Consider the following 22,593-nt stretch of genomic DNA (forward strand, 5'->3'; position numbering starts at 1 on the left):
GAGAGAGAAAAAAAACACAAAGAAAAGAAAAGGGGGGGGGGAGGGGAGGAAGGGGAGGAGGAGGTGAAGGAGGGGAAGGAGGGAAAGTGACGAGGGAAAGGGGAGGAAGGGATAGAGTTTCCATCCACTCATCCATCCCCTCTGACTGCCAAAACGAGCGGGGTGGCCTCCAGATTCTGCAGGAAGATAGTTTAACCCACCAAGGCTGCATACTTAGATACATTTGTGAAAAATAGAAACATTTTTTGAGAAATTTTTATCGAAGGCCCCTCTCTGTGGCCACCAAGTCCTCCAAGCCTGGGATCTGGGGGTCCCCTTGTTAAAGGGAACTTCCATATTCCGATAAGCCTCCCCACCCGCATACCCCCACAACCACTGGGCAAGGGTTGTGGGGATGAGGCCCTTATCCCCATCAACATGGGGACAAGGTGCTTTGGGGTCAGACCCCAATGCACCCTCCCCATGTTGAGGGCATGTGGCCTGGTACGGATCAGGAGGGGGAGGGGGCCTCTCTCTTATCCCCCTCTTTTCCTGCGGCCTGCCAGTTTGCATGCTCGGATAAGGGTCTGGTGTGGATTTTGGGGGGCCCCTACACAATAAAAAAAAAAAAATTGGCAAAGGGTTTCCCTTAATTTCCATATCAGACCTGAAGGGCCTAGTATGGATTTTAGGGGGGCCTCCACACAATTTTTCTTTTTTAAATTTTGGTTCGGGATTCCCCTTAATATTCATATCAGACCCAAAGGGCCTTTTGAATTTGCCACGAACACCACATATTGATCTCTGTTCGGCGAACAGGCGAACACCCCATGTTCGAGTGGAACTTAAGTTCGACTCGAACATCATGCTCATCTCTATTTATCATCACCAAAAATGTAGAGAATGTTCTCCAGCACTCAGTGTTATATTTTAGAAAAAAACGCTTCATTATATTAAACACACCAAAAAGAACCAGACAGAATATTAACAATATTCAGACTGGAATATATCATCAATGGTCATAATAGAAGAACTTGCCAAGTTACAATCAATCATAAACTAGTGATGAATAATGAAAGCTTAATTAAAGGACCAGAAATAGATAGGTAGTCAGAAAGAATTTGTAATAACACCCTCCATTTTCATAGTCTTACCTCTGCTTTCCTGTAATACAGTAGCAAAGTTAGAGTGCTTCTAAACCCATTTTTTTTTTTACCTTAATGCATTCCCTACATTAAGGTAGAAAAACCCCACTACAACTCTGTCAATCCAAGTCCCTTTCTTCTTTCTAAAGCTCTTACAGAAATATATACTTTCATTTATTTGGTCCAATAAACAGCCAATGATCCTCTATTCCACTCTTTACAAACATAGGCTGCAGTAGGGGTTGGATGTTCCCAACATTACTAAGTATTAACAAGCAGAGAAAATTGCACAGCTTACCCTGCTGTATGCTACTTCTGATACTGCCTGGGTTGTCCTAGAACTGTGGCTCCATTTCAGACTCAGTTCTCTTGTGGCTTCCTTCTAAATCTCATCCTCCCTCCTCGAACCAACTGATGCAGCACAGCTCAAAACTGTGGGACTCCATCCATTACTCCTGGAACCTAATGTTTCTCTTCCTCCCCCTCTTAATGATTTGCAAAAACCCACTGTTTCTCCCATGGTGGGAGCAGGCACATGGTGGACTTACATGGTGGACTTCCCCTGGATCCTTGTATCTTCATCACTTTCTGACCTCTGCACCTTCCCCTCCTTGGCCTTGTTAAATGAGCACCATCACACTCCTGCTCCAGAACACTACCAATACCTTTATATCCGCCACTGAATTCTGACCTTACACGAACCTTCAGCTTTTTTAATTCAGAAAAACATTTTTGAACACATTTGCCTCCATTCTTCTGGAACCTGAGACTTATTTCTATACTATATGGTTTATTAAACCTGCAAGATTCTATCTTCTCTGGCTTGTGTAGCACAATGGGAGTGACACTCTCCTCCAATATGCATACTTAGGTCTTGGGTCCCTGCCCATAACACCCATGCTAATCCCAACCATGGGGACAGGTGTTTTAGGGGCTGTGGCCAACATGGAGATGTACTCCACACATGGCGGTCACACCCTAAGTTAAAGGGGTTGTAAAGGTAAAAGTTTTTTCACCTTAATGCATTCTATGCATTAAGGTGAAAAAACATCTGACAATACTGGCCCCCCCAGCCCCCCACATTATACTTACCTGACCCCGTGAAAGTCCCGCGCTTGTCCCCAACATCCTCTTCGCCGATCAGCCTGGCCGCTGATTGGTTACAATGGATGGATTGAAAGCAGCGCAACCATTGGCTCTCGCTGCTGTCAATCACATCCAATGACGCGGCACGCCGGGGGTGGAGCTGAGTGATACAGTGAGTGGCTATAGCCGCCGGCTGTATCACGGGAGCATGCCCGCAAGCACTCCACATCATGAGAGGGAGCTCACGTGAAGTTGTGGAGTCCTTGCGGGAGGGAGCCGAGACAGCCGCCGAGGGACCCCAGAAGACCAGGTTCAGGGCCACTTTGTGCAAAACGAGCTGCACAGTGGAGGTAAGTATAACATGTTTGTTATTTAAAAAAAAAAATCCTTTACAACCCCTTTAATTGCTTTTTGGTCTAAAACGTCTGTATTAATCCAAATTTTATTTCACCTTCCGGTTCCTAGGTTATATGAAATTGGCTCTGTTTCCCCACTCTATACAAGGTCTCTTCATGCACCAGTAGAAGCTCACCATGTATGTATTTATAGTTACTAAACAGTCTATAGCCATAGCATAGAAGAAACCATCTGTACTCTCTCAGGCATTGCACGGTTCATTCCCCTCCCTCCTACCCCTCTTGGATCTTTTCTGCTCTATTCCTCCTCATTCTTCCCCCTATTCTCTCTCCCTTTCTTCTCAAATTAGTTTTAATATAAATTGTCCTCTATTTTTGCATGTTCTGTCCATATATAGAGACTTGAGAAATGGCTGCTGTTTATGTTTTGATCATTTACTAGCCACAACTTTATCTACTGACAATTTTCTCTGATTCCATAGCCCCTGTGTGAGAGTGCTTTTTGTTTTTATTTTCTTTCAAAAAACCCAATAAATAATTTGAAAGAGAAAACCTCCCTCTACCTCCATCACCCAAACACTTACCTAGGTCCCATCATTGATTCAGCATGGTCCCAGCTGCAGCTTACTCTTTTCCATAGGCTTCTGCTGTTGTCAGTCAAACTCCTGTGAGAAGGGAGCAGAGGACGTGGCTTGCTGGCAATATGTGTATCTATGGATGCACACTGCCCAGCTCGGGAGTGCACCTGCATGAATGTCCCCTTAGCACCCTGATGAAGAAGGAGCAGACAGCGCCTACTGGGGACCATTAAAGAGGATGTAAGGGACCAGATGTAAGGGACTACTTTGTGCAATATCATTGCACAGAACATGAAAGTTTAACATATTTTTTATTTTAATAAAAGAAAACATAGACACAATTAGATCACCTTTGAAGTTGGGGCGAATTCGAGCATCATATCCAGAAATCTTTCCCATCAACTTGTCCAAGAAATCAGATGGTGACATGAGCTTGGGACTGGAACGGGCGGAGGCCCCCACCTCTTTGGAAGCTGCAAGGCTGAAACAAAAAAAATCATATTAAATTCATGATGCTGATAAAAATATTTTATACAATGTGTTTAGAAGACAGAAATGGAAAGTTTGGTGGCACAGCACTGATATATTTTACAGAACTAATGACACAGGAATCCTGGATCCAATTTCCATCTTATACATTATATACACAGATTTTGCCTATTGTCCTTATATCTGTGTGGATTTTTTCCAAATCACACCACCGATGGGCATTTCCTACATGTGTTTATTCTCTAGAACAGCCCTTTTCAACCAGGGTGCCCAGGCACACTGGGGTGCCTTGAGGTTTCTTCAGGGGTGCCTTGGCAAAATGGCTAAAAATGTATGAAAAATTGTATACAAGCCAGCAAGTGGATCAAGTCTACCTTTTAGTTACACAAATCCATGGGTTTTCATTATGCACCATTATGACTAGACACAGGCATCCTAACAACCAATTACGTCATCTGTTGACTCACAGCATCTTTGTTTGAGCCTCCTCTGCTCCTCTCCCTTAGCACTGGGGTCACATTAGCTGACTGATGGAGGAGAAATTGAGGGAGAAGTGAAACATTGGAATCCTAGTCAGTACCAAATGTGAAAGGGTGCATTTGCTTTGGAAGAATAAACCAAACTTACGTTGTGTGCCCTACATTTGTGAATGTTGCTGCATTATTTAAAATGAGTAGAATAGTTTTTTTACATTTTAGAATGGGGTGCCTTGAGGCTGTACATCATTTTAAAGGGTGCCTTGACTGAAAAAAGGTTGAGAAATACTGCTCTACACATATACATACATATGCATCATTTTGCACATGGGCTGGAGTGAATAGAGAAAGTATCTGCTTTAACCACTTCCCTTTGGTTATAAAATTATGTACCAATCCCAAAACGTGTATTTTTTTAATGCAGAAGTAAATAAAAAGATAGTAGTTGACATTTTTTTATGTCACACAATATTTACGCAACTGTTTATGAAATCTATATTTTCAAGAACAAATACAATAAAATAAAATTGATTGCACACAAATACAATTAAATCCAAATTTTTTTTGTATTACAATAACAGTTAAGATTGGGTTTTCCCCGATTTGAGGGAGAGATTTAATCTACCACAGTGCATGCTTTTCTACTACCTACAACTGCAACATGCAGTGAAGACGCAGGTGGGGGGGACCCCGTGGACTCTTTCACTGACCCCGATCTTCCGATCTATGGCTAACGTAACACAGTTCCAGGGCTTTATTTCTAGAACTTACTCTATGGTCCTAACTGCCTGCCTCTGAGGATTTCCGCAGACGGCACTAAATAAATGGAGGAGGGATTGTGGTACATTTGAGGATGAGCAATGGGAGGAGGCACTACAGGCAGTACAATATTGCTCAGGAAATGTGGCCCAGCGGCTATCTCAATTATATATTGTGCTCAGAGTACACTACACGCCTGACAGACTGTTTAGGATGGGGGTGCGACAGGACTCAGATTGCCCCAGGTGCGCGAGAGATCACGGGGATTTGATCCACCTGCTGTGGAGATGCCCCAAACTACACCTATTCTGGACAGGGGTACTGGACACTATTAACAAGTGTTTCAGATTACCATACCCTCAGACCCGAAACCGTGTCTACTCGGGATCCTAGACGACGTTTCCATGGGGAACAATAGTGGACAGGCCGTGGCCAGGGCCCTGGTTCCAAGCACGAAAGATGATTCTTCGGCATTGGAAGGCGACCGAGCCTCCAACACTGGGGGAGTGGATTGCCCAAATGGGGGACACTATTAGAATGGAAAAGTACATTTTTCAACATAGAGGGCGACTGGAAAAGTTTGAGAAAATCTGGGCACTTTGGTTGGATACTCCCGGTCTTTCACTGGTTGATCTGGTCATGGACAGACTGCTGAGATGAGAGCAAGGGAAGTGAAATTTGAGTTGGGGGGGGGGGCATTAACTGTTAGACACCCACTGTAAGTGATTCTGTATGGGTGAATCGAGGTACAGCTAGGATATACGGTGCCAATATATAAGGTGGTTGGGACGATATGGCATGTGAAGTGGTGAAATAAATGCTTGAATATTCCTTTTGTAGAGGTGAACAAGTTTATGTACTGTGACAAAAATTTATGCTTGAGATGTAAGCTGCAAGTTGTACTTATATGTTTTTGTTATTTAATAAACTTTCTCTGATATAAAAAAAAAAAAAAGATTGTGTTGAGTAAATAGAATAGTAATAGTAAATACGTCAAGCCTCAAACTGTGTGCGCCTGTAAAATGAGGAATAATTAGAGTGCTCAAAATTATCAATAGGTTATGCTTTTAGAAGTATAGTAAAAGTTATTGGGTAGCTCTACAGCCATCCAGATGCATTTTACAGAAAAGCCAGAAAAACAAAATGAAAAAAAAACAAAACTCATGGCTTCTACCTTGAGCTTGTTTTAACCTTTTCAAGATTTGGATGAACTATACACATCTAAAATGCTGAAAAGACTAAATAAAAGCTGAATGCCAGACAAATATAAAGACATATGCTTTATTAATATAACAATGTATTCAGTATTCATTTATTACAGGTTCTTATATAGCGCTGTCAATTTACACAGCACTTTACACATATATATTGTACATTCACATTAGTCCTTTGCCTCAAGGATCTTACAATCTAAGGTTCCTCAAATGTGTGAAACAATTAGCGCTACCCTAATAATTAATCGAGTGCAAAGTTGCAGCCACTATACACATTAAGTGAAATCACACTTTAAAAAAAAAAAAAAATTATATATATATATATATATATATATATACCAAAAGACACACAATCACACAGTGTAGTGCTACTACAGTGATAATTCAATGCTATATTTAGTGCTATGTATACATGCAATAAAATTGAGATTCATAAGAAATTCATAATAAATGTCCCAAAAATCAATATCACGCTTGATAGTAGTGCTCCAGTGTTATCATATTACTGTGCTTCTCAATAATTCTTATTGCTTGTGCAAACCACCACCAGCTATTTAATCGACTCACCTCCAGGATGAGTCAGGAAAACTCAAATCTCTTTATTTTCACTCCCCAAATGTCTTTTCTTTCTCTCAAGACTCAGCTGTTCAATTTCCCCCTTTCACAATCTCCACTCCACCCAATGTGTCCCTCACAGATAGCGGGTTTATCTCCGAGATTATTCAGCTGTTTCTCCACTTCAAGGGACTCGTGTATCATGTAATCAAAAACACAGCTGATTTAGTGCTCTCTGCTATAAAACTTTTATCTAAAACCCCGCTAAAAGAGGATGCTTACTAGATGTTGCGCAATGTCAAAGGCTCGGATCCTCTCCTCTGCACATGTATTGACCTCTGAATGGTCTTCCTCAGCAGAAAGAAGTCTTGCAGTCCCACAGACTTGAACATTATCCCACAACACCCCACTACCTAGCATCTCTATTCTGTACAGCGGGTGCAGGGTAGGACAAATGACAGCCAAAATGAATTAAACAGCAGCTGGTCCACAGTTCAGTAGGTGAACTTCATCATTCTAACTTTAACTATTCAAGTTCAGATACAGCCATGTAACAGTGCCAAACCTTTCCTGATTGGTTGCAGTTCCTGAACTGCTGAATAGATACATTTTAAATTGATGGAGTAAACTTTGAATGTACCAAGTTGATCAATTTGGGTACAACCAGCCTGCCAGATTTTACATACATTTATCGCTAACAGCTGGTATAGCCGTTACCAATAATCACTGCCTTCTCCCAGTGGGAGTGGACATGGTTGCAGGAAAGAAATTTGCTCCGTCTATGGCCTGTCTTAGTAAAATTCTCACTCATAGCACAGTAATTATAGAGAAGTTTATGGTTACAATGACTGCAGACTGTGTACAGCGTATACATTATCAAGGCTGAGGCAGCCTATAGATGGTGCAAACTTCTTTCCTGCTACCACGGGTTGCAGGAAAGAAATTTGCACGATTTCCCCATCAACACAGACAGTGTTGACAAAGGAATCCCTCCTGCTGAGCAATTGTCTTCTCCCAGTGGGGGGTGGAAGCTGTCCCTGCCGGGATTATCACTAACAGCTATAGCAGTCGCTCGTGATAATCGGAAGCGAATCCAGCAGGCTGGTTGCACCCAATTTGATTGATATATCAACTAGGTACATTCAACCTGCCAATTATTGGTTTGAATCTCAGCCGGTCCAGCAGGAACCTTGTATGGCCAGCCTAAGGCTCTTTTTAATCATGCTTCTTGAAGCCACAGCAATGAAAAAAAAATCAAAGTCCAGGACACTCACAGCATGTCACTCTCCTTTACCCCTTCACGCTTATGAGTAAAATAGATCTTAAAGTGGTTGTAAACCCTTACAAACCACTTTGACCTACAGGTAAGCCTAGATTAAGGCTTACCTGTAGGTCCAATAAATATCTCCTAAACCTACATGGTTTAGAAGATATTTACAAAAAGACAGGCCGCAGATCATGGCGATATGCCGCTCGTGTTGGCTCCCGTGCGCATGCGCGGGAGTGATTTCATCGTGGCTCCGGCGAATCACAGCGCCGGAGCAGCGAGACCCGGAAGTCACTCTGGGATACATGGCAGCGGTGAAGATAAAGGAGCAGGACCGCTTCGGGGGCTTCGTTCTCAGGTAAGTTATTCATACTAGCTCATTATGCCTTTGCCTTGCAGGTTGCATTTAAAATAAAAATAAAAAGTGCCTTTACTTCCTCTTTAATGCCTAAGCACAATTTTAAAACTTTGAAATGTGTTAGTTAGTTTTTTCAGGACAAATTGGGCTTCCATTTGGTGGTAAATGGTTATGGAAATCTTATTTTATTTTTATTATCAAAGGAAAACTGGCCCAAAACAGTAAAAAAAAAAAAACATGATTTAAAAAAAAAAGTAGCTGTATATTTATTGTTACTACCATAATTTACCACCAAAGAACAGTCCAAAATAAATTCTCCTGTTTCTGATGATTGCAGTGATACTAGTGATTACAGTGATACCACATATGTGTATGTTATTTGTTGTTTGTACCTATAGTACAGCCCAAAAACAATAGTGTTCATTTTTGCTTTTTTTTCCTGTCCTGCCCAAAACACGCTGACACTGACACTAACTGACACTGATACTAATTAAAAAAAAAATCCTGCCCAAAATATACTGACCCTGACATTTGACCCTCACCTTGACCTCTGACTGTTATTGACCCAAACACTAACCCTGGCACTGAGCTAGATCAAACCTTGATCTAGGTATTTTTCCTTTTTTTATTTTTATCTTTCCACTCCATTCACAGAGAGAGGAACACAAGGGTGGGCTTCACAGTCACTGATTACTGTGGCAGCCAATCAGAGGGAGTTCCGCGTCCCGATCGTTAGTATGGGGCCTGGGGCTCTTGGTAAAAACTCCAGTCTCTGTGCTCTGCAGCACAATGGGGAGATACATAAATAGATTCCAAAAGCTAAAAACTATTTAAATGCAGCCTTTAACCCATATCCAATATCCAGCACAATTTATCCACACCTATATTCATCATGGCACACGTAGCATACTGCATGTCTTCTCTGTCCCAGGGTGTCCCTGATTCTTAAAGTTAAGCTCCAGGATAAGCAAATATTGTGTGAGTACAAGAGGTATGTGTATTCCTACTTGAGTCTTGGTGTGTTTTGTAGATTTAATCCAAATGTCTACAGTAATCCATCCTAGAACTTCCTGTGTAAGAACTTCTTGTAATAAAGACCGGTCACTAATGCTCCTCCTTGTGCAGGGTGACTGGTCTTGTCTCCGTCCTGTCCTTGGGTTTCTGCAGGCAGTCTGATGTAGGTGGAGCCTGACAGGGCCCTCCCACAACTGTGTTTGTAAAGGCAATTGGCTTACCCATACTCATAGGTGTGCTCAGGGGGTGTGCCAGGGCACACCCTAATCACCCCATTTGGCACAGATTTCCCCTGCCGATATTTCATTGAAACACCTGGGGACCCAAAATAAAATTGTAAAAAATAATAAAAAAATTAAATAATAAAAATAAAAAAGCTACTGTCACTGGCCGCTGCCCTAATGACACCAACCTCTGCCATACTGACATGTCTGAAGAAAACATCCAACCTCAGCCAGCAAATACATAAAGAGGATGTCTGCACCAACATACCACAACCGCCGAAATTTTCACTATCCCCAATTACCGTAGACACCGCAAAAAACATCATTCATAAACTGCGTGACAGTACCTCACCTATTGACATCATCCCCACAAAACTACTGAAAGAATGCTCCGACATCGTGGCTCCAACCATAACCCACCTCATAAACCGATCATTCCACGAAGGGATTGTTCCCAGCATCCTCAAACAAGGCATCGTCAAACCTCTACTAAAGAAACCAAACCTGGACCCTCAGGTTCCAAACAACCGTAGGCCAATTACAAGCCTCAACACCATTTCTAAGATCATGGAGAAAGCTGTAGTACATCAGCTACAACTTCACCTGGATACTCACAAACTCCTGGACCCGCTGCAATCAGGCTTCCGCCCGGGTCATGGAACAGAAACAGCTCTCCTCAAGATTTGTGATGACGCCCTCGAAGCAGCAGATGACGGAGAGCCATGTCTCCTCATACTGCTAGACCTAAGTGCAGCGTTTGATACAGTAGATCACAATACTCTACTCGTCCGCCTCACAGAAGTAGCCGGAGTCCAAGACATAGATCTCCAATGGTTCGCGTCCTTCCTAGGAAATCGGTCACAGACAGTGAAACTAGGAAAATTCCTCTCCGAAACTCGGGCAGTCACCTGCGGAGTCCCTCAAGGCTCTCCTTTATCACCAGTTCTCTTCAACATTTACATTCGCCCACTCCTCCAAATCATCAGATGCTCAGATCTCTGCTTCCACTCTTACGCCGACGACACGCAACTTTATTTCCGGATCAATGGAAAAAAAGATCACCAACAACAACTTGAAAACTGCCTCAAATCAATAGAGGACTGGATGACCACTAACTCCCTCCAGCTGAACGAATCAAAGACAGAGCTTCTTATCTTACACCCAAATCATAAGCCCACAACCAAAACCTCCTGGTCTCCACCAACCGTCTTTGGGCAGACTATCTCCCCAAAGACCAAAGCGAAGAGTCTCGGGGTTATTTTAGATGCACAAATGTCAATGGATGCGCAAATAGGATCTATAGTCAGTGGATCTCACCATCTGCTACGCATGCTTCGCAGACTCATCCCTTTTATCCCAAAGAATGACAAAGCAGTGGTAGTTGGAACAATCATTAATTCACGACTGGACTACGCAAACTCGCTTTACATAGGATTACCACAATATCAACTTGCGCGATTACAACTGATCCAAAACACGGCGGCAAGGCTGATAACAGGAAAAAAACCCTGGGAATCCATCTCTCCTTCGCTGAGGAGCTTACATTGGCTAACCGTAAAAAATCGGATCACGTTCAAGACCCTTTGCCTCACCCACAAATGCGTGCACAGAGAAGCTCCGCAATATCTAATGGAGAAAAATAAATCATTACACACCAAAACGCAGTCTTCGATCAGCCAACAAAAACCTCCTCCTCGTGCCCAAAGCCCGGTATAAATCCAAGGGGGATCGGAGATTCGCTGTCCAAGGGCCTCAGCTATGGAATGCTCTACCAATCAACATCCGCCTGGAAGAAAATCACCTGGCTTTTAGGAAAAAACTCAAGACCTTCCTCTTTTAGCAGATGATCAAAGCTCGCCACAGCGCCTAGAGGCGATTCAGTTCGCATTGTGCGCTATACAAGTATTTCATTCATTCATTCATTCATGTCCACTGTTCTACTAACACCGTCCTATTTTAATACATTTGGGCTGCACACCCTAATGCAATAGACTGCACACACCTATGCCCATACTATAAATATATCCTTTGTAGCTATTGAGATATATATTTAAATAAAACCGTTTGTGCCTGGAGTTCAACTTTAGGTTCCAAAGTTAGGAGGTATGCTGTTATCACTATCAGGAAACCTGCCCTGAGAAATGCCAAACAGCCATTACTGGAATGCATGTAGACTGGAAGTAATTGCAGTGGATCAGCAGTACTGACATGCAGCAAAGGATTAGAAAGCAAGTATTTTATATAAAGAAATTGTTTATGATACACAGTGTGTTACTGCTAAACTGTAGTTCTGCAACAGCTGGAGGGCCATCAGTTTGAGACCCCTGCCCTACGTCGATGTTTCCTTTGTGACCTTTGCATGTGTCCATTGCCTAGAGTGGCAACCCACTCCTGTCCTCCCCCCTCCTCTGTCCTCCAGCATGCATGCTCCTCCTGTCCTCACTGTGTAATATATTCACACTCCACCCAGAAGTTTGGGGAATGGGTGCTCTTCAGTGGGAGCTAGCAGCAGAGATAGAGTAGTAAAACTTGTTTGGTCCCACTGGTGCATTTATATGTATTTGGGGCATGTTACACTGCTTGCAAACAGTGGTTAATAAAGAAAAACTATTTAGTTTCACAGTAGTTTACATCTTTGTTTTTATTTAAAATAATTGGTAGGGTTCCTGCAATTATAATCCTTGTTTAGGTACTTAAAGCAGAGTTCCACCAAAAAGTGGAACTTCCGCTCATTTGATTCCTCAAATAATACAGGTATCTGCACCCACTTCCAGGAATAGACTCCCGCGGGAGTCACGCCCCTTCCCTCACCCCCCCCCCCCGCTGTCTCCTGGGAAACACAGGTCCCAGGAGATAGCGGGGACCACTTACAATGCACAGCGCGACTCGCGCGTGCACACTAGAGAACCCCTCAATGAGAATGGTGGCGGCAGCAGCCGAGAGCCGAGCGATTGCTCGGCTTCGGCTGCCGACATCGCTGGACCCTGGGACAGGTAAGTGTCCATTTATTAAAAGTCAGCAGCTGCAGTATTTGTAGCTGCTGGCTTTTAATAAAAATTTTTTAGGTGGACTCCCTCTTTAATACTTCATGGTACAGGGGGGTGACATCACTCTGTCTCCCTATTATTCCCTTGTATTGTCACTCTGTCACACAGACTTCTATTGCAGACTACGAATGGTACACATGTGCAATTCACTTCTTTCCGAATAATTTTTTCGAAATTTGACAAATTAGTTAATTCAAAAATATTAAAATGAACAAAGACCCATTTAACAAATTCGTAAACTCCTAAAATTCGAAAATTCGTGAACTCGTAAATTCATAAATTCGTAAATTCGTAAATTCATAAATTCTGAAATTCATAAATACGTAAATTAGAAAATTCTGAAAATTAGAAAATCCAAAAATTAAAAAATCAAAAATTAAGAATGAAAATCTGAAAACTTGAAAACCCGAAAATTCTAAATAATGACTAATAATAACTATTACTAACTATTAAATGATAGGTATTGGAATTTCCTTTCAAATTTGGCTGTTAGTGAACGTAGCGAATACAAATTTTTCCGAAGTTATGAATTATCCAAAATAACGAATGCTGCATCTTAACAAATGGAACATAACGAATTGATAATAGTAAATACTAATACAAACTTTTTATTATTATTATTTATTATTCATTTGTTACATTCCATTCATTTAGATGCAGGATTTATTATTTTGGATAATTCGTAAATTCGGATAAATTCGGATTAGTTACATGCATAAACAGACAAATTTGAAATGGACTTCCAATACCTATAATTTAATAGTTAGTTAACGAATGACCCAAAAAACGAAATAAAAACAAAAAACAAATGAAACGTAAACTAAAACAAACACATTTTTCGGCAGTGCACATGTGTAAGGAATGGCCATTTCAACACACATAACATAACATGGTTTACTGTTATTACTAGCAGGAAACACACCCTAACAAGGGGCTGACTGACCCATCGTCATCCGGGCACTACTCGAGGGCCAGGGGCCAGCAGGGGGCCACATGAGAGGCTCCTGGGGATGAAGCCAAGAAGTTCCGGCACTGCGCTTCACTCAGTGGAAGTATCCTCAATCCAGCCTCACCTGTCTCTGCTCTGGGAGAGTGAGGTGAAAGGGGTCTGCTCTCATCTAGGAGTGGGGAGTATAGTGGTTTCAATGTTATCTAGGAGTGGGGTGTATAGTGGTTTTGATGTTATCTAGGAGTGGGGGGTATAGGGGTGTGTGGTGTTACCTAGGAGTGGGGGGTATAGTGGTTTTGATGTTATCTAGGAGTGGGGAGTATAGGGGGGGTCTGGTGTTATCTAGGAGTGGGGGGTATAGGGGTTCTGGTGTTATCTATGAGCGAGGGAATGCAGGGAGTTTGGTGTTACCTAGGAGTGGGGACATGGGGTCTGGTGTTATCTGGAGGGTATAGAGTAGTTTGGTGTTATCTAGGAGGGGGGTATAGGGGAGTCTGGTGTTATCTAGGAGTGGGGGGAATAGGGGGTCTGGTGTTATTCAGAAGCGGGGGTATACTGGTTTTGATGTTATCCAGGAGCATGGGGGGAGAGTGGTTTCAATGTTATCTAGAAATGGGGGATAAAGGAGGTCTGGTGTTATCCATGAGTGGGGGGTATAGTGGTTTCAATGTTATCTAGGAGTGGGGGATATAGTGGTTCTGTTGTTATCTAGGAGTGTGGGGTATAGTGCTTCTGGTGTTATTAAGAAGTGGGGGTATAGTGGTTCTGGTGTTATCTAGGAGTGGGGGGATGCAGGGAGTCTGGTGTTATCTAGGAGTGGGGACATAGGGGTCTTGTGTTATCTGGGGGGTATAGGGGAGTCTGCTGTTATCTACTGAAGTGGGGGGTGGGGGTATAGAGGAGTCTGGTGTTATCCAGGAGTAACCCAAAAATAGGGGTCTGGTGTTATCTTGGACTGGGGGTTAGAGGGGCTCTGGTGTTACCTAGGAAAAGGGGGGTTTATGGCAACTGCTTTGTCCAGGAGGGGGGGACACTTGGGGTCTGGTGTTATCTAACAGTGGAGGTTTAGAAGGGCTGATTTTATCTGGGATTTGGGGGTCTAGGACTAGGAAGTCTGGTGTTATCTGGGTCTTAGGATACAAGATTCCAAGGGGGTCTATTTGTGAAGGGGTATAAAGGAGGGTTTGGTGTTATCTATGAGTAGGATCTGGTGCTGTTTGTGAATGGAGTATTATTTGGAAGGTGAGGAGCCTATACATCAATAAAGGTCTTTCTTTAACCACTTGCCTACTGGGCACTGATAAGCTGCACTGATAGGCACTAATGAGGCTGCACTGATGGATACTGATAGGTGGCGTTGATGGGCACTGATAGGCGGCACTGAAGGGCACTGAGAGGTGGCAATGATGAGGTGGCACTGGTGGACACTGATGAGGAGGCACTAATAGGTGGAACTGATGGGCACCAATATACGGCACTGAAGGGCACTGAGAGGTGGCAATTTTGAGGTGGCACTGATGGACACTCATGAGGCTGCACTGATGGGAACTGATTGACACTTATGAGTTGGCACTGTTGGACACTGATAGGCGCACTGATGAGCACTGATAGGCAGCACTGATTGGCACTAGTAGATGGCACTGTTAGGTGACACTGATGATGAGGCACTGATGGGCACTGATTGGCAGCATTGATAAGTGGCACTTTTGGCACAGAAAGGTGGCACCTATGGGCACTGATTGGCACTGAAAGGGGACACTGGTGGGCCTTGATATATGGCACTCATAGGCACTAATTAGCAGTACAGATCGGGACCGATGTCCCTGTAACAAAAGTCGGTTACTGGATTTATTCTTTCTCCTTATGCTGATCGTGAGGAGAAAAAAAGCCGGAAACCAGCTTCTGTTTACTTCCTGACCATCTGTCATTGGAATACAGCTGATCATGTGGTAAAGGGACCACTGTGATTGATCCTTTACCCTGTTCTGTGATCACTTGAGTCCGAGGGGGGGCGCGCAAGCAGCATGATCATGAGAGGATGTCTATTGACGCCCTCCTGGCACTGGAAGCCTGCACTGTAGCCATCATTCGTCTATAGCGTGGGCGCAAAATGATTAACGTAAGTTTATTTTTCTTAACTCATTAAACATTTATTTTGAACATAGTGTAGAGAAATTCTGCACCAAACACATATACTGTGGGCAGTGCACGATATGAATGGGGCTTTGTGTGGGGGTGGCTTGAGTGTGGGCGGGGACACTATGGGCCCATGATATTCTATTACCTGGGGGCCCGATGAGTTGTCAGTCCGCCCCTGCACCCTAAATAGTGCCATGCAGCCTTTGCAGGAGTGCATGTATGTAGATAGGAAAGGGCCACAAAGGGTTTGCTTTAGATTAGCAGCATGGACATGAGAAAAAAAGATAAAAACTGTATTTTATTAAAATAAGATTGCAGTTGTATATGATACAGAGGAGTTGATTTACTAAAATTGGATAGTGCAAAATCTCATTCAGCCCTGCATAGACCAATCAGTTTCCAGGTTTTTTGTCAAAGCATAACCACTTGCGGCAGTGGCGTAACTAGAACCTTCAGGACCCCGATGCAGGAAACCATGGCGGGCCCCCCCCCCCCGACCTCCGGACAGGGCTCTTTTCTCCGAGCCCGATGGTGGAACACCAGGGCCCAGTCCCAAGTGGGTGGCTGCATATAAAGGAACCGATTTAAAAAACATAAATTACAGCCACTGTGCCCATCAAACGCCACCACTGTACCATCTAATGCCACCACTGTACCATCAAATGTCACTACTGTGCCCATCAAACTCTGCCGCTGTGCCCAAATGCCACCGCTGTGCCCATCAAATGCCACCGCTGTGCTCATCAAATGCCGCCACTGTACCCATCAAATGCTACCACTGTGCCCATCAAATGCTACCACTGTGCCCATCAAATGCTGCTACTGTGCCCATCAAATGCTGCTACTGTGCCCATCAAATGCTGCCACTGTGAATCCCCACTGCCCGCTCACTGTCTGCCCGCCACTTACCCTGTCTTGGTGGGGCAGCGGGTAACGGCCATGAGCGGGGTCCTCCATGCAGCTACTGCCATCCTCATCTCCCGTCCTCTCCTCCTGATGGGCGTCCAATAGCTGTGTCTATCGTTTCAGCCAATCAAGTGATGGGTAAAAGACCCGCACACCTGATTGGTGGAGAGGCGGTTCAGTGTTAGGAAAGTGAATATTAATTCACTTTTCTAACACACCTGGCTGGGTAGACTGTGAGCGTCAAGCATGGCGCTCGCAGTTCACCTATTTTGAAGCCTATTATAGCCCATGGCTCTAATCAGGCGCTACAAAAACACCCCCCCCCCGCCGCTGTAATTCAGGCACCCGGCACCCCAAAAGGAACCAGACACCTAAATATGGGGGTGGCAGCGGTGGCCATGGATAGATTCATGCTATGCTATGCATGAATCTATCCATTGGTCATAGAGGGGGTGGAACCTGTGCACCCTTTTGGATGCACCGCCACTGATAAACACATGCACACACACATGCATACATACACATACATATATGAACACACACACACATACATACATGCATGCTCTCACACACACATACAAGCATGTTCACACACACACACATATAAGCATGCTTACACACACTCACACACATACAAGCATGCTCACACGCACACACACAAGCATGCTCACACACACACACATACATTAATGCTCACACACACACACATACATGCTCACACACACACACATACATGCTCACACACACACAAATACATACAAGCATGCTCACGCACACAGATATAAGCATGCACGCACACAGATACAAGCATGCTCGCACACACACACATACATGCATGCTCACATACACACATACATGCATGCTCACACACACACATACATGCATGCTCACACACACACACATACATGCATGCTCACACACATACATGCATGCTCAAACACATGCATGCTCACACACACACACATACATGCTCACACACACATACAAGCATGCTCACACACACATACAAGCATGCTCACACACACACACACACATACAAGCATGCTCACACACAAGCATGCTCACGCACACACAAGCATGCTCACACACATGCACATACAAGCATGCTCACACACACATACAAGCATGCTCACACACACATACAAGCATGCTCACACACATACATACAAGCATGCTCACACACACGCACATACGAGCATGCTCACACACACATACATAAAAGCATGTTCACACACACATACAAGCATGTTCACTCATACAAGCATGCTCACACACACACATACAATCACAAATACAGTAGATAGGCTTATTTAAAAAAAACTGCAGACATTTACCTCTTCCTGGCGGGTACTGCACTCTAGGGGGAGACAAAGAGCACACACTGCTTTCACTAAGCCTAATGTGAGGAGCTGCCACACAGTGCCGATTTCAGTTCGGCTGATGATTGTGAGCTCCTCTCAGCCTTCCCTCCTATCGCAGAAGTACAGGGGGCCCTCGGGCCCCCTGCAGCAAGGGGCCCGGTCGCCATGGCGATCTTGGCGACCTCTATAATTCCGCCACTGACTTGCGGACCACCCACTGTAGATATACTGTGGCAAGCAGCCGCTCTGCACCAGATCATGTACCTAGTACATTATCTGACACTTCCAGGTCTGGGGTGATCACACACAGCGGGAGCCCAGTGGCGGGTACCACAGACTTGATGTCTACCAGCACCTGCTGATTGTTCAATACACAGGCAGAATGGCGATCTGCCTGTGTAAACATGGTAGATCATCATTCTGTCAGTAGGGAAGGCATTGATACTGTGTTTCTGCAAAGCAGGGACATGGATTCATGCCTTCCATTAGTAAAACTATCTCCCTCACAGTACACAAGCACTGGCTAGGAAAATATTTAACTCTTTGATTGCCCTTGATGTTAACCCTTTCCCAGCCAGTATCAATAGTACAGTGACAGTGCATATATTTTAGCACTTATCACTGTATTAGTGTCACTGGTACCCAAAAAGTGTCAGAAGTGTCAGTTAGTGTCCGATTTGTCTGCTGCAATATCGCAGTCCCGCTATCGCTGCCATTACTTTTTAAAATAAAATAAATAAATAAAAGTATCCCATAGTTTGTAGATACTATAACTTTTGGACAAATATACGCTTATTGGGATTTTTTTTTTACCAAAAATATGTAGCAGAATAGTGATGGACGAACTTCCGACGGGACGTTTCGCGAACGCGAAACGCGAACGGGCACAAACGTTCGCGAAAACGACCGTTCGCCGCGGGCTCCATTGACTTCAATGGGAGGCGAATTTCGCAAACCTTTAGGTCGAATTTGCGGCCACGGGGTAATTATTAGGGGGTAGCACGTAGTCCCACCACCTGGACAATAGCATAATACATGTATGAGGTGAATTTGGGATCGATAACTACAAGCATTTTTTTTTTATTTGGGAAATTGTTCTGACAATTCAGGACTATGGAGCTAATGAAGGCAATGGAGGAGAGGGAAGGTCAGGGACCAGGGTAGGCAAACAAGAGGGTGCAGGAGATACAGAGCACTGACAGCAGCACCGTAATACAGAGCACTGACATCAGCACCGTGACATACAGCGCTGACAGCAGCTCCGTGACATACAGCGCTGACAGCAGCTCCGTGACATACAGCGCTGACAGCAGCTCCGTGACATACAGCGCTGACAGCAGCTCCGTGACATACAGCGCTGACAGCAGCTCCGTGACATACAGCGCTGACAGCAGCACCGTGACATACAGCGCTGACAGCAGCTCCGTGACATACAGCGCTGACAGCAGCTCCGTGACATACAGCGCTGACAGCAGCTCCGTGACATACAGCACTGACAGCAGCTCCGTGACATACAGCGCTGACAGCAGCTCCGTGACATACAGCGCTGACAGCAGCACCGTGACATACAGCGCTGACAGCAGCTCCGTGACATACAGCGCTGACAGCAGCTCCGTGACATACAGCGCTGACAGCAGCTCCGTGACATACAGCACTGACAGCAGCTCCGTGACATACAGCGCTGACAGCAGCTCCGTGACATACAGCGCTGACAGCAGCACCGTGACATACAGCGCTGACAGCAGCTCCGTGACATACAGCGCTGACAGCAGCACCGTGACATACAGCGCTGACAGCAGCTCCGTGACATACAGCGCTGACAGCAGCTCCGTGACATACAGCGCTGACAGCAGCACCGTGACATACAGCGCTGACAGCAGCTCCGTGACATACAGCGCTGACAGCAGCTCCGTGACATACAGCGCTGACAGCAGCTCCGTGACATACAGCGCTGACAGCAGCTCCGTGACATACAGCGCTGACAGCAGCTCCGTGACATACAGCGCTGACAGCAGCACCGTGACATACAGCGCTGACAGCAGCTCCGTGACATACAGCGCTGACAGCAGCTCCGTGACATACAGCGCTGACAGCAGCTCCGTGACATACAGCGCTGACAGCAGCTCCGTGACATACAGCGCTGACAGCAGCTCCGTGACATACAGCGCTGACAGCAGCTCCGTGACATACAGCGCTGACAGCAGCTCCGTGACATACAGCGCTGACAGCAGCACCGTAAGCAGCCCCAGGAGGAAGTCAGCACAGCACAGGGATGGTGTGATCCCCTCATAATAAGAACCCCCAGGAGGAAGTCAGCACAGCACAGGGATGGTGTGATCCCCTCATAATAAGAACCCCCAGGAGGAAGTCAGCACAGCACAGGGATGGTGTGATCCCCTCATAATAAGAACCCCCAGGAGGAAGTCAGCACAGCACAGGGATGGTGGGAGCCCCTCATAATAAGAACACCCAGGAGGAAGTCAGCACAGCACAGGGATGGTGGGAACCCCTCATAATAAGCAGCCCCAGTAGAAATATGACACCGCTCAACCTCTTCAAAGAGGAGGGTAGGGGCATATAGTACGGTGTGCTTTTTTGGGTCAGGGAAGTGAGCCAAATGAATTAAGAAGGTCTGTGTGCTTGATTCCAAAAATTGTTTATAGACATATACATGGTCTACTGATCACATGTGTTGAATTCCTCCGAGATCCATGCCTCATTCATTTTTAGAAATGTGAGGTAGTTAACACTGTGGTGAGCTAGGCGAGTACGCTTATCGGTCACAATCCCCCCTGCTGCGCTGAACGTCCTTTCGGACAGGACACTGGATGAGGGGCAAGCCAACAGTTCGATTGCAAATTGGGCAAGCTCTGGCCAGAGGTCAAGCCTGCCCACCCAGTAGTCTAGGGGTTCATCACTCCTCAGAGCGTCCACATCGGCCGTTAACCCAATGTAGTCGGACACCTGACGGTCTAGGCGTTCCCTGATGCTGGATCCGGATGACACCTGTCGATGGGTCGGCTGAAAGAATGACCTCATATCCGAAGTCACCAACACATCTTCAAACCGGCCTCTTCTTGCAGGCGCTGTTGGATTGGTACCCGCAAATCCTTCTCTGGGAGTGGGAATTGCTCCTCTGCCAGCGCACGCAAAAGCAGAATGCAGCATTTCTCGAAGCAAGGCCTGGAAGTGCTGCATTCTGACAGCCCTCTGCGACGGCGGTAACATTTCCGCCATTTTGTGTTTGTACCGGGGGTCTAAGTACGTTGCCACCCAGTACTGGTCCTTGACCCTCATGCTTTTTATACGGGGGTCCCTATTAAAACACTGGAGCATGAAGGCCCCCATTTGCACTAAAGTGGAAGCGGTGTGGTGGCCTGGCTCCTGCTCATCATCCAGGATAATGTCGTCCTCTTCATTCTCCTCTCCCCATCCTCGCACAACAGGGATCCCAGAAAGGTTTAAAGCATGCTCTTCTTGCTCCTGCTCATCCGCCCCGGCACCATCCTCCTCTGACTCCTCATCAGACTCCTGTTGTTGACTTGTCTCAGATAGAGTAGCCCCCCCTGGGAATTCATCCAGCATTGCGACTTCCTCATCTTCCCGCTCCTGCTCCTCCACAGCCTGATCAATGACACGACGCAATGCACGCTCCAGAAAGAAGGCATAAGGTACCATGTCACTGATGGCGCCATGGCTGCGACTGACCAGTTTGGTGATCTCCTCAAATGGCCGCAGAAGTCTGCATGTGTCGCGCATGAGCAGCCACTGGCGCGGTGAAAAAAAACCCAGCTCCCCAGAACCGTTTCTTTCGCAGAGTTCATACAGGTAGACGTTAACTGCACGTTTCTGCTGGAGCAGCCTATCAAGCATATAGAAGGTTGAGTTCCATCGCGTCGGGCAATCGCAAATAAGACGTCTGACCGGCAGATGGTGTCGCCGCTGAATGTCAGCAAGGCGAGCCATGGCCGTGTAAGATCTTCTGAAATGGGCCGAGATTTTCCTTGCCTGCCGCAAGATGTCCTGGACCCCAGGGTATTTGACAAGGAATCGCTGCACGACCAAGTTTAAGACGTGTGCCATGCACGGCACGTGCGTGATTTTGCCCTGTTTCAATGCGCTAAGCAGATTGGCACCGTTGTCACACACCACTTTACCAACTGTCAAATTGAGCGGTGTTAGCCACTCATCTGCCTGTGAACGCAAAGCTGAAAGGAGTGCCGGGCCAGTGTGGCTCTTTGCTTCCAGGCACAACAGACGCAGCACGGCATGGCAACGTCTCACCTGGCATGTGGAATAGGTTCTGGGGAGCTTGGGCGGTGCAGTGGAAGAGACGCTAGCAGCGGAAAAGGAGGAGGCAGCTGAGGAGGAGAGGGAGGAGGATGGAGTAGGAGGAGGAGAAGAAGAGTCAGGCCTGCATGCAATCCGTGGCGGTAAAACCAAATCTACACGGGTGCCACGGGTTACATGCTTGACGGCCGTCAGAAGGTTCACCCAGTGGGCAGTAAAACTGATATACCTTCCCTGCCCGTGTTTGCTAGACCACGTGTCTGTGGTCAGATGTATCTTGGCACCGACACTGTGTGCCAGAGATACATTCACTTGCCGCTGAACATGGCCATATAGCTCTGGGATGCCCTTCTCTGAGAAATACTTCCTTCCTGGGACCTTCCATTGTGGTGTTCCAATGG

The 22,593-nt window shown here is 45.5% G+C and overlaps 1 protein-coding gene across 1 annotated transcript in view; it reads right to left on the minus strand.

The window, feature by feature from the left end:
• Nucleotides 1-22,593, minus strand: part of GLRA1 (glycine receptor alpha 1) — a 323,939-nt gene that overhangs the window by 184,266 nt on the left and 117,080 nt on the right. The window contains exon 2 of the mRNA XM_077468345.1: nt 3,495-3,625. Coding sequence (XP_077324471.1) covers nt 3,495-3,625 — 131 coding nt within the window. The remainder of the gene's footprint in view (nt 1-3,494; nt 3,626-22,593) is intronic.

The sequence above is a fragment of the Lithobates pipiens genome, unplaced genomic scaffold (assembly GCF_037356315.1).
Source record: "Lithobates pipiens isolate NorthernLeopardFrog02 unplaced genomic scaffold, aLitPip1_a1.2 Scaffold_8, whole genome shotgun sequence".
NCBI lineage: Eukaryota > Metazoa > Chordata > Amphibia > Anura > Ranidae > Lithobates > Lithobates pipiens.